The sequence below is a fragment of the Pristiophorus japonicus genome, unplaced genomic scaffold, assembly GCF_044704955.1.
Source record: "Pristiophorus japonicus isolate sPriJap1 unplaced genomic scaffold, sPriJap1.hap1 HAP1_SCAFFOLD_473, whole genome shotgun sequence".
Classification (NCBI taxonomy): Eukaryota; Metazoa; Chordata; class Chondrichthyes; family Pristiophoridae; genus Pristiophorus; species Pristiophorus japonicus.
Window position 1 is genome coordinate 222990 of NW_027254378.1, and position 16208 is coordinate 239197.

General features: G+C 44.3%; 1 protein-coding gene across 1 annotated transcript in view; it reads left to right on the forward strand.

Annotated features, from left to right (window-relative positions):
* The window catches only part of LOC139252667 (probable G-protein coupled receptor 139), an 85572-nt gene extending 74820 nt beyond the window's left edge, over positions 1–10752 (forward strand). The window contains exons 3-5 of the mRNA XM_070873443.1: positions 1044–1097; positions 9245–10137; positions 10654–10752. Of these exons, the coding sequence (XP_070729544.1) occupies positions 1044–1097; positions 9245–10137; positions 10654–10752 (1046 nt within the window). The remainder of the gene's footprint in view (positions 1–1043; positions 1098–9244; positions 10138–10653) is intronic.
* The last annotated feature ends 5456 nt before the right edge of the window (positions 10753–16208 follow it).

Below are 16208 nucleotides of genomic sequence, written 5' to 3' on the forward strand. Positions count from 1 at the left end.
ATTCCAACACACGAGTCCCAGGAAATTTTGAAGTCTTCTAAATATGAATTCACAGAATCAAACATGTCTTGACCTCTAGTATTTTCTGGAAGTTCTCTCCAGCACAGAAATTGGTGCAATATCTCGTTTTCATTAATGAAGTGAACAAATGATAATAATTGTGCTTTACCAATAATGTCGACCGACTCGTCGATTTGCAAAGCAAAATTCGAGTTTGTAAGTTTCTGGGATACATTTTCTTCAATGTTAGATGACACATCATTGATCCTTCTCCGAATTGTGTCGTCAGACAGCGGAATTTTAGCAATTTCTTGTTGCGCTTCATCACCAAGCATTATTTTGACAATTTTACGATATGCAGGCAAAATAAGTGAGTGAGCTATAGTATGAGACTGCATTTTCTGCACTATTAATTCAGCAACTTTTTACACTATCAGTAACATTCATTTTTCTGCAAGGTGCTGGTGCAATGCCCGACCCCTTCCGTGCTAAAGACATATATTTCTGATTCAATTGCCAACCAGAACTCCCACAGTGAGACGGATGAGTGACGAACGCCCGGAGTGGTGTAAACATTGAAACATCTTTCAGAATTCGGGGAATTCAGTTGGTGCATCGACAGGATTTAACCGTCTCACATACCAGGAGGAAAACTGGAGCTGCTTCTGTTAAATGTGGTGCAGCATTGCCGGCAGGGCCCGGCTTTCTGTACATTGTTAGTTAGAAATGTGAGCAAAATATCACTCCAATCTTTGGGTGGTTTCACGACAAACACTTGTATTATTAGTTTGGATATAATCAGTGCAGCACAAACATTACTGTGAAGGGTGTTGACGTGCTGCCAAATGACTGGAAGTAATATCAATGCTCCTGATCTTTCATGGTCCCACGGGAAATCTCCCGCAATTATAATTACATTTTTCTCATCAGCTCTCATCTCACAGTCAGTTGGAGCCCTGTGTTCAGTGCCAAGAGTCATCATCACTTCTCGGACAGAATGAGAGTTCAGTTTGTTGCCTATCCATTTTCCTGGTTACCGCCAGTTATACAGGCGGTAATGATTTACTATCCGATTATAGCAGCCGTGGGAATCTCCGGTAAGTGATTAAATTCCGTTACTAACGTCGTGAATAAAGTTGGGATTAACTTTATTCTTGCTCTTATTTCAGTAATTATATTTTTAAACTATTCTTCTCAATTCAATTAAAAGGCTGAAAGTCAGTGACTGTATTTCCCGCTCTACCTTTTTAAGTGACTGATCATTTGATGCCTTTTTAATTTTCATTAACCCTCATAAAATCTTCACATTATTTCCCCATGTAATGTCTTTCAAACTGGTTCCGTTTTATCTGAGATGTGTGATTCAATGGATTATTTTAATTGCATTTTTCCGTGCCTGCTCTCCTTTCCCGTAACACTCGGTAATATCTGACAGATTATATTTTACTGAACATTCAGCATGTTGTAAAATGCTCCATTTACTCCTGCTGTGGAGATGGACACTGACAGCCGATCATGGACATATACCTGGGAATTCGGACAGTCAGGACCGGGATTTGTTCAGTCCCGTTAATCAGAATCTACCCGCTGTTCTCGGTCTGGTTCCAGCAAAGTGCCGGATATTATTCCTGGTGATCACAATCCATGCCGAGTGTGGGGTTGTGCTCCATGCAGGAACACAGACTCTCTCCCTCATCCTCGCCACTGACCGGTCACCAGCCTGTTCTCAGACTCGCCTTCACCCTCCCGGCGGAGATTGTTCTACCTTCAGCCGGTGGGAGGCAGCTGGTTTCTGTCACATCCATTCCTGCAGCGGTACAGGTCAGACCGGGAATCCGTGCTGTGAGAGAACGATTGGAACAAGGCAGCGGCGCTCTATGCAGCTGTCCTGGGTATGTCCACATTTAAAAACCCGCTTTAGATTCAATACCTGCATTTTAACCAAAGCACCGTCTCCATGCCGGGTCATGGTCCCTTTATATTAATCGCACACATTTATTGTTCAGACCAAACGCTTGCAGGGTGATAGAACATCGACTGTACCCTCAGTAAGTCTGTCCGCTCGGTTATCCACACACATTCACTTTAATTTTGCTTCAGATACTGAGAGATAGAGGAATTTCTATTCACCTTTAACCACCCGGTCTCCATATCCCTTTATCGTCTCTTCCTCCAGCCACGGACCCAATCTACTTTGAATTCTGACAGTTTCTGCCTCAACCTCGATCCATGTAACTGAACGCCACCGCCTCCCCAATCCCTGTAAAAAAAAGCTTCTCCCGCTCTCTCTTGTCTCTGTTCCATTGTCTTCTATTTCATCTACTTTCTGCAGCTCCTCATTCTGCAACACACATCTACTGGAATCAGTCTGCTTCTATCTACCTTCTTCCATCCTGTCAATAATTTTGAACACATCTGTCATATCGCCCTGTAATCTGTGTCTGTATTACATTCCTCTACCTCACATTTACAGGTTATGTGGCAGAGCCCAGGGTATCGAACCAGTGTGTTTTATCACCCATTGTACCACTGACTAACTTTCCCACTTCAGTTGGGAGACTGAAATCTCACATTCCGTCTCCTGTGTTCCCATCACCTTGTACTAATAAATTGCATTGCATGTTTATGTTTGAAGAAATATGGTCAGCATTAAAGTCCAATATTATGGCTGTTTTCTTTTTAACACTCTGCAGAGTCTGTTTGAAGAGGTTACTCAATGAGAACAGATTGAAGTGAGTTGTCTCACTGTCCCGCAGACTCTCACAAATCTCAGGATCAATGCAGCCTAATGCTCCTACTGCAAGTTTCGCCCCTGTAGTACTAAGAGTATCTCTGACTATATGAGCTCACATGGTCCGTTGTAACATGTGCCGCACCAAGAGTCCCCATCATTTCTCAGAGATCAATACAGTTTGACTTATTGTATTACCATTTGTGGTGTTCCAGTTCTCGGCTTGGTAATTGGTGTTCCCGGTGAGGTGCTTAGTTTGTGAAGCAAAAGCGCCAAATTGTTATTTCCATTCAATATTGTGTCAGCTGCGGTAATTTTAACAATAAATATGATCAGTACTCGGTGCATTGGAATGTCTGTTCCCATCGTCTCAAATTGTATTACAGTGTCAGTTAAGGCCCTGCTTTGATAATGTTTTTCAGTTATTATTCGTAAAAATGGGAACCCACGGAATTGGCGGTAATCTTACGACTTGGTTCGATAGTTGGTTGCATGGAAGGAACCACAGAATAGACTTAAATGTTGACCGAATTTTGGCTTTTACACAAGGGGGAAGATATTTACAACTGAGGAAGTGCTTTTCTCGCTGTACAGAGATTTGGTCAGATCTCATTTCGAATATATACGTTGAGTTTTGTGCAGCATATCGCATGATATATGGATTGGCCTTCGAGGGGTTTCAGCGCAAGTTAACCAGACTGATACCACGGTTTAAAGTATTCAAATATGAGAAAAGGCTGCATAACCTTGCCTTGTATTCCATTGTGTTTAGAAGGGTGAAGCGTGATATAACCGAGCTATTTAAATAGATAAAGGTGTTCGATAGTGTAGGCACAGAAACTGCTTCCTATGGCGGTGTAATCTAAACCAGAAGGCATTATCTTAAAATTGGAGCTCGGCCATTTAGGAGTGACATCAGTAAACACTTTCTCACACAAAGTTTAGTCGAAATTTACACTCGTTCTCCCAAAATCCTGTCAATTAATGGTCAGTTGTAAATTTTACAGACTCTGATCGATAGATTTGTTAAGGTCAGGGTATCAAGGGATATGGAACCAAGACGGTAATTGGAGTGAGGGTGCCGATCACCCATGGTCTACTGGAATGGTGGAAAAGGCTTGTGGGGCAGAATGATCTAATCCTGCGTTCCTATACGTCAAGCACCAGAGTCATTTCTGCAATGAGATTTCCGGTAATCGCAGGTCCAATTTCAGTGTATCTGAATGTTCTACAGGAAAAAATGTCCGATGATATTATTGCAGCCCATAGAGATTCCAGCACTCATTTTAACAGGTTACCGATTGTATAAATCCGTGTCTCGCTGTATTACCTGGAGGGCCTGGTCATTGCTCTGTCGGTCCTGAGGTGATTATTTGTCAGGTTTGGGTCACTATCGGAAATTCCGAGAATATCTGTCCTCCATTCCCTCCAATCTTTGTGAGATGTTTATTGATATTACAATGTTTTTGAATCTCCGACTCAAAATCTAACATTGTTTTTCATGGAATGTCTCGGAGCAATGCGGTTCTAAGTGAGAATGAGCCCAGTATTCACACAGTGGGATGTCGTTAGAGTGTGGAATTGTTTCAATTAATCGTTAGCAGCGTCAGGAACCCCTCGCAAATGTTCTCCTCTTTGCATGCTCTGGGTAACTTCTCTACCTGGCCTTTAAATGTAACAGCCGGGGCTCCCATCTGAATCAGAAGTTTTTGGGTTTGATACCCTGTCGAAAATCTAGTCTGACATTCGCATGGCATTCCCATGGCAGTTTTTCCGAATAACGCAAACCTTAGCCAACTTTACCAACCAGATGTTGTGTTTGTGGACCTTGATGTAGTATATATATACATTCAGTTACATTACAAGGTATGTTACGACGTTGCAGAAACCATCTTCTGACAAACAGTGAAAGGCCACATTAACTTTGCTGGAGTGTAAAATACACGTGTTTTATTTCACGCCATTTCGGACAAATACGGTTGTGTTTTAAGGAAATCCTGAAACCATAGTGGTGATGTATTTATTCAGAGCTGAATTCGTGCACCAAGCACAGTTATGGTCCGTAGCCACAAATTTCATTTTTAAATATTTGCAATCAGTTGTACACACATGTAATGATTATATTTGTGACATTGCACTGGCAGTGGAACCGGTGACTGAAGGGATGGAGGGCTTGGAAAATAGAAATATTAAGACACAGTAATAATGATATATTGATTTGTAACTGGCAACAGTGGTGGTTGGATTCAGTGAGAGAAGGACATTGTTTCCATTTTTGTCCTCTCATTATATAGCAGCTTCTATTAGAAACAAGAATAATTGTCAAATCGTTTTGTTACGAGAATATTTGTTAATCAGGTATCACCAATATTTAAACTGTGACCCTGTTTAAGCAGAGGAGATAATGAATGAATTGACAATGACATTTCTGCAGCCACCAATCTCCCCCAATATCCCCTCACCATAACCTTTGATGCCCTATTTCATATTAAAACAATCAATCTCTCTCACCCTGGCCTTTCCCCTGGTACAGCCCTCATTCTCGCTCACTCAAGTACAAGGGCCGCAGACTTGTACGGATGTGTCGGACAACTGATTTAACCATTCTACGCCAGATTTGGCTAGACTGCATAAAGTATTATCGGGCCCTACACGTGTCTGCTAAAACTGCTCACTATTCCAACATCATTCTAGAATGGAAATATAACCCCCGGCTACTATTCTCGACTGTTAACCATCTTGTTAAACTCCTCTCCCCAGTCACCTACACACTCACCTCCATCAACAAGTGTGAGTAGCTCATGGAATTATTTATCTCAAAGATTGAGAACACCCAATCAGCTGCCTCTGCCACTTCTCTTCCTTCCTCTAGCCCAACAGGTCAAACATCATCTAACTTTCCACCCTGCCCGAGCCATGAAGTCGCATCTCTCTCTAGTCTCTCCCTGATCTGCCCCTCTTGACCTCTCCATGCTCATCTTATCCATGAGACCCACTTCCTGCTCACTTGATCTTGACCCTATTCCCACCAAGCTCCTCTCCTTCAAATCTACCGTCATCACCCCTCTGCTCAAAAAACAACCCTTCACCCCACTGGCCTTGCAAGCTACCGCTCTCTCTCCAACCTTAATTTCCACTCCAAAGTCCTTGAACATGTTGTCACCTCCCGGAACTCCATGTTTGAAACCCTTCAGTCTGGTATTGACCATGCCACACTACCGAAACTGCTCTTATCAAAGTCACAAATGGCATCCTTTGTGACATTGACAAAGATAAACTTTCCCTCCTCATCATTCTCGACCAGTCCGCAGCCTTTGATATGGTTGAGTGCTCCATTTTCCACCAATGGCTCTCCAACTGGGTGGGAGTGCACATGCCTGGTTCCATCCGTATCTCCCTAATCGTAGCCAGAACATCACTTGCATTCGCTTCTATTCTCACGATAAATCGTTGCATATCGTGTTCCCCAGGAATTTATCATTGGCCCCCACATGTTCTCCACGATATGATGCCCCTTGCCGACATCATCCGAAAACACAGCTTCAGTTTCCACATGTAGACTGCTGATACCTAGCTCTACCTCACCCCACTTGTCTCGAGGCCTCCAAACTCTCTAAATTGGCAGACTGCTTGTCCGACATTCAGTACTTGTTGAGCAGAAATGTTGTCCAATTAAATATTGGGAATACCGATGGAATTTTCTTTGGGTCCCGCCACAAACTGTGTTCACTAACCAAAGACTCGATCCCTCTCCCGTGTTCTGTCTGTGACTGAACCAGACAGTTCGCAATCTAGCTATCATATTAGAACGGGAAATAATATTCTGGCCATATATCTGCAGCATATATAAATCCACCTGTTTCCACCTCCATAACATTGCCCGTCTCCGCCCCTGCCTCAGTTCCTCTGCTGCTGAAACCTCCATCCATGCCTTAATTACCTCTAGTTTGTACAGCTCCAACACACTCCTGGCTGACCTTCTACATTCTACCCTATGTAAACTTGAGGTCATTCAAAACTCGCCAGTGCATGTCCAATCTCGCACGAAATCCCACCTGTGCTCGCTGAGCCACATTGATCCCGGTTCAACAATACCTCGATTCCAAAATTATCCTTCTTTGTACAAATCCCTCCATGGCCTCGTCCCTCGCTATCTCTGTAATCTGCTTTAGCATCGCAACCTCCCAAGATGTCTGCGCTCCTCAAATTCTACCCTCTTGTGCATCCCTGATTATAACTGCTCAACCATTGGTGGCCGTGCCTTCAGCTGTCCGAGCCCTGAGCTCTTGAACAGCCTCCCTAAATCCTCACCGCCTCTATACCTCCCTTTCTTCCTTGAAGACAGTGCTTATAACCTACCTCTGACCAAACTTTTGGTAATCGGTCCTAATTTATTCTTATGTGGCTCGGTGCCAAATTTATTTGTTATGTCTTATAACACTCCTGTGAAGCACCTCGGGAAGTTTTATAAAGGCGCTATATAAGTAGAAATTATTGTTGTTGTTGTAATAATATTCCAATTGTTGAATTAATTAAGTGATTTGACAAATACTGAACAGGAGACATGATTTTACCAACTTTTATGAGGTTGTATAGTTCAGATACATAAATTACTGACAGATTTGGCCGTTTGCAATGTCCAGTCGGAAATATTATCTCCTCATATCTTCGCCATTATTTCATGCAGCTCACCAGCTAACAACTCTGTGGAGCACCGTCACCACACGGACTGCAGCGGTTCAAGAAGGCCCACCTCCGTCTTGTAAACAGCACAGGACGGCCCATTTCTTGTGTTTGATTCAGAGTTACTGTGTCCATTTTTCTCTGTAGATTTCTATTATACTTCTGTATCCATGGTAACCACACCCCCCCACCCCACATACCACACACTCATACTTAACTATATTAATATTATATACCCATGTGATTTAATTTCCAGCTAAGACTGTATTGTCCAAACACAGTTGAACGGGAATGCAGTTAATTATTTCTACTCCAGCCGCGTTATCTTTTTCAGGACATCTTTTCAGTGCCGATGTTTCTTTTGTATATGTAGTCTTTCTCTCGCTCTCTGTCTGTCTCTATTTTTTTACAAATGAACACATGGAGCTCTTTACCTATATCAAGTTGGAACAACTGCTTTGTATCACACTATCCTGCACAGCAAAGGAATCCGAAACAAACACTTCTGAGCATATCTTACATTGTTGATAGATTGCGCTGGAAGCTCAGGTATATATAATGTCCCACATCCGCTGGGATGTATTTTCCGCCAGTCTTTCTCACCAGAGACAGATTCTCCATATTGCTATGTGCCGGATTAATATTAAAGATGGATTCTGCCAATTCAGAGTTTAGACTTCACCACGGAGCTTTTCTGAAGCTCAATCTCGGCAGGTATCTCCTGGGCTGGACTACAGCCTCTATTGTCACTTGTACTGTATCTTTGCTTCGGTCTGGAGATCGCCACCCACAGCTCCCTCTGAAGTTTGCTCCATTATTAGAGGCGTCAAAAGCGAGGAGAAGATTATGCCCCTTGTGCCATTGTGTACTTTGGAATGTATATTTTTCCTAGGATTACAGAAGAAGGTGCAAGATAAGGTTGTTTGTTCATGATCACATCTGAACTTCTCCCCCTTGTGGTTATTGTTAGAATTTGTCCAGATGGGGGTTGCACTGTCCAAGGCACCAATGCAAAGACCTGCGACTTCCGGCCAAGAAGTCAGTTGATCAGATTAAATGTTTATCTGGTGGATTATAAACGTAACTGTTGTAACTTGGTTGAGTTGAAACATATCAACTCCCCTATTATCGTGGTGTTTGACAGTAGTTTGTCCAAAGGTCTTTAATCCTAGAAACAGTCTGCGAATACAACATGAGAACTCTGAGCCATTTCGTGCCCACACCTTGTATCCGCTCCCCTTTCCTGCCCACGGAACCAAATCCCGCACTTTGTCTCACCCTCGGTTGTTCCCCTTTAGCATTCACTGCATTTCGGTCTGGGGGCATTCTCAGCTCTGCCCAAACATCTCCCAATTGAGAATTGACCATTCACGACTTATTTTCAATTAGTTTTCTGTTCATTTCTTCTTCCGTCACTGAACTGCTACTTTTCGCAATTATCCATAACTCCTTCTCACACTGTCCATTTATTTATACATTTAAATGGCCAGTAGTTTACTCGGATCTCCGGTGGATTTCTGCACCACTTTCTACGAAGTTGCAGTGGCAGAAGGGTAACAGCTCCGAGGAAATTTCCAGAGTCTATATGTCTATTCTATACTCTTTGTGAATCGTTTATTTTCGGGTATTTAACGCACACTCATAGATATTTAACATTGCAATTGTATGTTAAAATCCTGTTCTGCTAGACAATTCTAGCAGCGGTAAAGAGTTCAGTTCCAGTCCCCAGATCCTGCAGTAAAGTACATTTCACACCAAATCCTGTGTAACTGGCTCCCTTGCTGTAACCTGACGCCTGATTCCCTGGTTCTGTTTGTTTCACTTTTACAGCTAATGTGGTGACGATTGTGATCCTGTCCCGGGGAAAGTGCGGTCTCTCCAGATGTATCACTCGCTACCTGGTGGCCATGTCAGCGGCGGATCTACTGATCATTATCACTGATGTGATACTGGTTCGGATTAATGATTATTATTTCCCGACTACCTTCCTGTACATCACACCTGTGTGTTCTTTCCTCATAGCGCTGATTCGTGCAGTCACCGATATTTCTGTCTGGTTCACAATCGCTTTCACTTTCGATCGTTTTGTTACCATTTGTTGCCAGAAGCTGAGGACTAAATATTGCATCGAAAAAACTGCATCCCTGGTTATAGGAACCGTGTGCCTGCTGTTCTGTATAAAAAACATCCCCTGGTTCTTTACTTTTGAACCCAACTATACAATCGACAATGTACCCTGGTTGTGTAATGTAAAACCCGAGTATTACACTGTAACTGCTTGGGTAACATTTGGCTGGATTAACCGTTGTTTAACCCCACTGCTCCCAATATTCCTGATATTGCTGCTCAATGCTCTGACTGTAGAATACATTTTGGCGGCCAACAGAGTCCGCAGGAGGCTGAGGGGCAGCAAGAAAGATGAGAATCACAATGATCCGGAGATGGAGAACCGAAGGAAATCCATCATCTTACTCTTCACTATATCCGGTAACTTCATACTGCTCTGGGCAACCTATGTGATATTTTTCTTATTAATGCGAATTACAAACCAGTATTATTATACAGGTTACAATGATCCGATGCTTATTGCAGACTATACCAGCTATATGCTGCTGCTTTTGAGCTGCTGTACAAACACGTGTATTTATGCAGTAACCCAGAGTAAATTCAGAGATGAGCTGAAAAATGGGTTGAAGTATCCTCTGAGAATAATATTTAATTTAGTTCAGGAAAGAAAAGTTCAGAGCAATTCCCAACATTAGATCTGCATTACATCACATATCGTATCCTGAGTTATATTTTACCTGAACCTCAGCAGGCTACAACTCAGGCCCAGGCTTCTTCAGACATAACACTGGGCAATATCTGACAAGGCCTACGGTTTCCTATGTAAGTGTCTGTGAACAAGGTAGAAGACCATTATGTAGACAGTGGTTTATAATAGCAGTAGCAGTTTAATTGGATTAAATCATGCTCCTGGACACAAAGAGATACAAGTCCCAGCATTGAGGTTTCGGATGTTGTGACCATGGAATGTTTATTGCCGGATGAACATCAGAACACGTGGGTTATCCCAGGGTAGTGTAAAAGGAGAATACACCTTTCGATTTAATAGCTGAAGAATATCAGGAAGTGAATGATAACTGTGTTGGTTTTTGTGTGTGGAAATACCTGGAGAATAATAAACAGATCATTATATCAATCAGCATGAATTGTCTTTGAAAGTTTACATTCTCCAGTTCACGAACAGCTTCTCCATCACCTGCGGCTCTGTGGAATTTATTGGAACTGAAGTGATGTTCATTGTGGACCTGATTCCATTGTCCTGGTGTCTGTGAACGGTGGTGTTTCCAGCAGTGAGTCCCCTTTCCCACTGTCTATGTACAATGGTGTTTGCAGAGTAGCAACACCACTGGCAATGAGAACCAGTAGCACAGTGTGTGAACAGCTGCAGACTCTTCTCAGGAAGAAATGACCCAGGTGGCCATTACCTGCTGTCAGACATCTGTGACCACAAGTCAGATTGGGCACCGTGACAGCAATGTGATTCTAACCTTGTGAACAGTAAAATAGTGTCGCTTTCATTTAGCTCTCCTTCACCGAAAACATACTGAGGCTCACTTTCTGCAGGAAAACCCCGCCATTGTCCTAACTCATGCACTGCATATCCGGTATCAGGGTCCAGTGATCCAGACCCAGCTGAAGTGTGTGTGAATGTAAGGCTCACTGTGTGAGGGACCAGCCTCAGGGTCCAGTGATCCAGACCCAGCTGAAGAGTGTGTGAATGTGAGGCTCAGTGTTTGAGGGACCAGCCTCAGGGTCCAGTGATCCAGACCCAGCTGAAGTGTGTGTGTGAATGTAAGGGCTCAGTGTGTGAGGGACCAGCCTCAGGGTCCAGTGATCCAGACCCAGCTGAAGTGTGTGTGAATGTGATGCTCAGTGTGTGAGGGACCAGCGTCAGGGTCCAGTGATCCAGACCCAGTTGAAGTGTGTGTGAATGTGAGGCTCAGTGTGTGAGGGACCAGTCTCAGGGTCCAGTGATCCAGACCCAGCTGAAGTGTGTGTGAATGTAAGGGTTCAGTGTGTGAGGGTCCAGCCTCAGGGTCCAGTGATCCAGACCCAGTTGAAGAGTGTGTGAATGTGAGGATCAGTGTTTGAGGGACCAGTCTCAGGGTCCAGTGAACCAGACCCAGCTGAAGTGTGTGTGAATGTAAGGGCTCAGTGTGTGAGGGACCAGCAGCCTCAGGGTCCAGTGTTCCAGACCCAGCTGAAGTGTGTGTGAATGTAAGGGTTCAGTGAGTGAGGGACCAGCATCAGGGTCTAGTGATCCGGACCCAGTTGAAGAGTGTGTGAATGTGAGGATCAGTGTGTGAGGGACCAGTCTCAGGGTCCAGTGATCCAGACCGAGCTGAAGTGTGCGTGAATGTGAGGCTCAGTGTGTGAGGGACCAGTCTCAGGTTCCAGTGATCCAGACCCAGCTGAAGTGTGTATGAATGTGAGGCTCAGTGTGTGAGGGACCAGCCCCTCACACAGATATGCCTCACATCCCTCACTGTAATACTGATATACACCACACCACTCACTGTAACACTTATATACCTCACACCCCTCACTGTAACACTGACATACCCCACACCCCTCACTGTAACACTGATAGACCCCACACCCCTCACTGTAACACTGATATACCCCAAACAACTCATATAACACTGATATACCCGATACCCCTCACTGTAACACTGATCTCCCCCACACCCTTCACTGTAACACTGATCTACCCCACACCCCTCACATTAACACTGATATACCACACACCCCTCATATTAACACTGATATACCCCACACCCCTCACTGAAACACTTATATACCTCACACCCCTCACTGTGACACTGAAATACCCCGCACCCCTCACTGTAACACTGATATACCCCACACCCCTCACTGTAACACTGATTATCCCCACACCCCTCACTGTAACGCCGTTATACCCCACACCCCTCACTGTAACACTGATGTACACCACACTCCTCACTGAAACAGTGATATAACCCACACCCCTCACTGGAACACTGATATACACCACACCCCTCACTGTAACAATGATATACCCCACACCCCTCACTGTAACACTGATTGTCCCCGCACCCATCTCTTTAACAATGATATACCCCGCACCCCTCACTGTAATACTGATATACCTCGCACCCCTTACTGTAACACTGATATACCCCACACCCATCACTGTAACACTGATATACCCCACACCCCTCACTGTAACATCGATATACCCCACACATCTCACTTTAACACTGAGATACCCCACACAACTCATACACCACTGATATACCTGATACCCCTCACTGTAACACTGATACACCCCACACCCCACACATTAAGTCTGATATACCCCACACCCCTCACGATAAGACTGATATACAACACACGACTCACTGTAACACTGCTATAATCCACACCCCTCATTGTAACAATTAACTACCCCACACCCCTCACTATGACACTTATATACCTCACACCCCTCACCGTAACACTGATATACCTCACATCCCTCACTGTAATACTGACATATCCCAAAACCCTCACTGTAACACTGATATACCCCACACCCCTCACTATAACACTGATATACCCCACACCCCTCACTGAAACACTGATATACCCCACTCCCCTCACTGTAACAATGATAACACCCGCACCCCTCACTTCAACACTGATATACCCACACCCCTCACTGTAACACTGTTATACCCCAAACCCCTCACTGTAACACCGATATACCCCACACCCGTCATTTTAACTATGCTATACCCGACACCACTCATTATAACACTGATATACCCCACACCCCTCAATGTAACACTGATATACACACACCCCTCACTTTAACACTGATACACCACACACTCCTCACTGTAACACTGATATACCACACATCCCTCACTGTAACACTGATATACCCCAAACCCCTCACTGCAACACTGATACACTCCACACTCCTCACTGTAACACTGATATACCCCACAGCTCTCACTGTCTGATATACGCCACACCCCTCACTGTAACACTGACATACCCTACACCTCTCACTGTAACAGTTATATATGCCACACCTCTCACTGTAACACTGAATCACCCCACACACCTCACAGTAACACTCTTATACTCCACCCTCTCATAGTAACACTGAAATACCCCACACCCCTCACTGTAACACTGTTATACTCCACCCTCTGATAGTAACACTGATATACCCCACACCCCTCACTGTAACACTGATATAACTCACACCCTTCAGGGTAACACCGATTAACCCCACACACCTCACTGTAATACTGATATACCCCACACCCCTCACTGCAACACTGATATACCCCACATCCCTTACTGGAATACTGATATACCCCACATCCCTCACTGTTAGACTGGTATAGCCACACCCCTCACTGTAACACTGAGATACCACACACAGCTCACTGTAACACTGATATTGCCCACAACCCTTACTGTAACACTGATATATCCCACACCATCACTGTAACAATGGTACAGCCCACAGCCCTCACTTTAACAGTGATATACCCCACACCCCTCACTATAACACTGATATACCCCACACCCCTCACTATAACACACTGATATACCACACACCCCTCACTGTAACACTGTTATGCTCCAACCTCTCATAGTAACACTGATATATCCCACACCTCTCACTTTAACACTGATAGACCTCACACCTCTCACTGGAACACCGATATACCGCACACCCCTCAGTGCAACACTGATTTTCCCCACACACCTCACAGTAACACTGTTATACTCCACCCTCTCATAGTAACACTGATATACCCCACACCCCTCACTGTAACACTGATATAACTCACACCCTTAAGGGTAACACCGATTAACCCCACACCTCTCACTTTAACACGGATATACCCCACAACACTCACTGTAACACTGATGTACCCTACACCTCTCACTTTAACACTGATATATCCCACACCCGTCATTGTAACACTGATATACCCCACACCCCTCACTGTAACACTGATATACCCCACACCCCTCACTGTAACACTGATATACCCCACACCCCACATTGTAACACTGCTATACCCCACACCACTCACTATAATACTGATATACCCCACACCCCTCAATGTAACACTGAAATACCCACCACCCCTTACTGTAATACTGATATTCCCCACACCCCTCACTGTAACACACAGATATACCTCACACCTCTCACTGTAATGCTGATATAATCCACACCCCTTTCTGTAAAACTGATATACACCACAACCCTCACTGTAACACTGATATACACCACATCTCTCACTTTAACACTGAAACACCCCACACCCCTCACTGTAACACTGATATAACACACATCCCTCACTGTAACACTGATATACACCACACCCCTGATGTAACACTGATATACTCCACAGCCATCACTTTAACACTGTTATACTCCACCCTCTCATAGTAACACTGATATACCCCACACCTCTCACTGTAACACTGATTTACCTCACACCTCTAACTGCAACACCGATATACCTCACACCCCTCACTGTAACACTGATTTTCCCCACACACCTCACAGTAACAATCTTATACTCCACCCTCTCATAGTAACACTGATATACCCCACACCCCTCACTGTAACACTGTTATACTCCACCCTCTGATAGTAACACTGATATACCGCACACCCCTCACTGTAACACTGTTATAACTCACACCCTTCAGGGTAACACCGATTAACCCCACACACCTCACTGTAATACTGATATACCCCACACCCTCACTGTAACACTGATATACCCCACACCCCTTACTGTAATACTGATATACCCCACATCCCTCACTGTAACACTGATATAGTTCACACCCCTCACTGTAACACTGATATATCCCACACGCCTCACTCGAACACTGGTATAGCCACACCTCTCACTGTTACACTGATGCACCCCACACCCCTCACTGTAACACTGATATAACTCACACCTCTAACTGTAACACTGATATACCTCACACCTTTCACTTTAACACCGATATACCCCAAACCCCTCACTGTAATACTGATATACCCACACTCCTGATGTAACACTGATATACCCCACACCTCTCACTGTAACACTGATATAACACTCAACCCTCACTGTAACAGTGATATACCCCACAACTCTCACTGTAACATTGATGTACCCCATACACATCAATGTGACATTGATATGCCACACACCCCTCACTGTAACACTGATATAACCCACACCTCTCACTGTAACACTGATATACGCCACACCCCTCACTGTAACACTGAGGCAACCCACACCCCTCACTGCAAAACTGATATACCTCACACCCCTCACTGTAACACTGATATACCTCACACCCCTAACTGTAATATTGATATACCCCACACACCTCACAGTAACAATGATATACATCACACCCTTCACTGTAACACCGATATACACCACACCACTCACTGTACCACTGATATACCGCACACCCCTCACTGTAACACTGATATACCCCACACCCCTCATTGTAAAACTGATATGACCCACGCCCCTCACTGTAACACTGATATACCCCACACCCCGCAATGTAACACTGTTATACTCCAGCCTCTCAAAGTAACACTGAAATACCCCACACCCCTCTCTGTAACACTGATATACCTCACACCCCTCACTGTAACACCGATATACCGCACACCCCTCACTGTAACACCGATATATCCCACACCCATCAC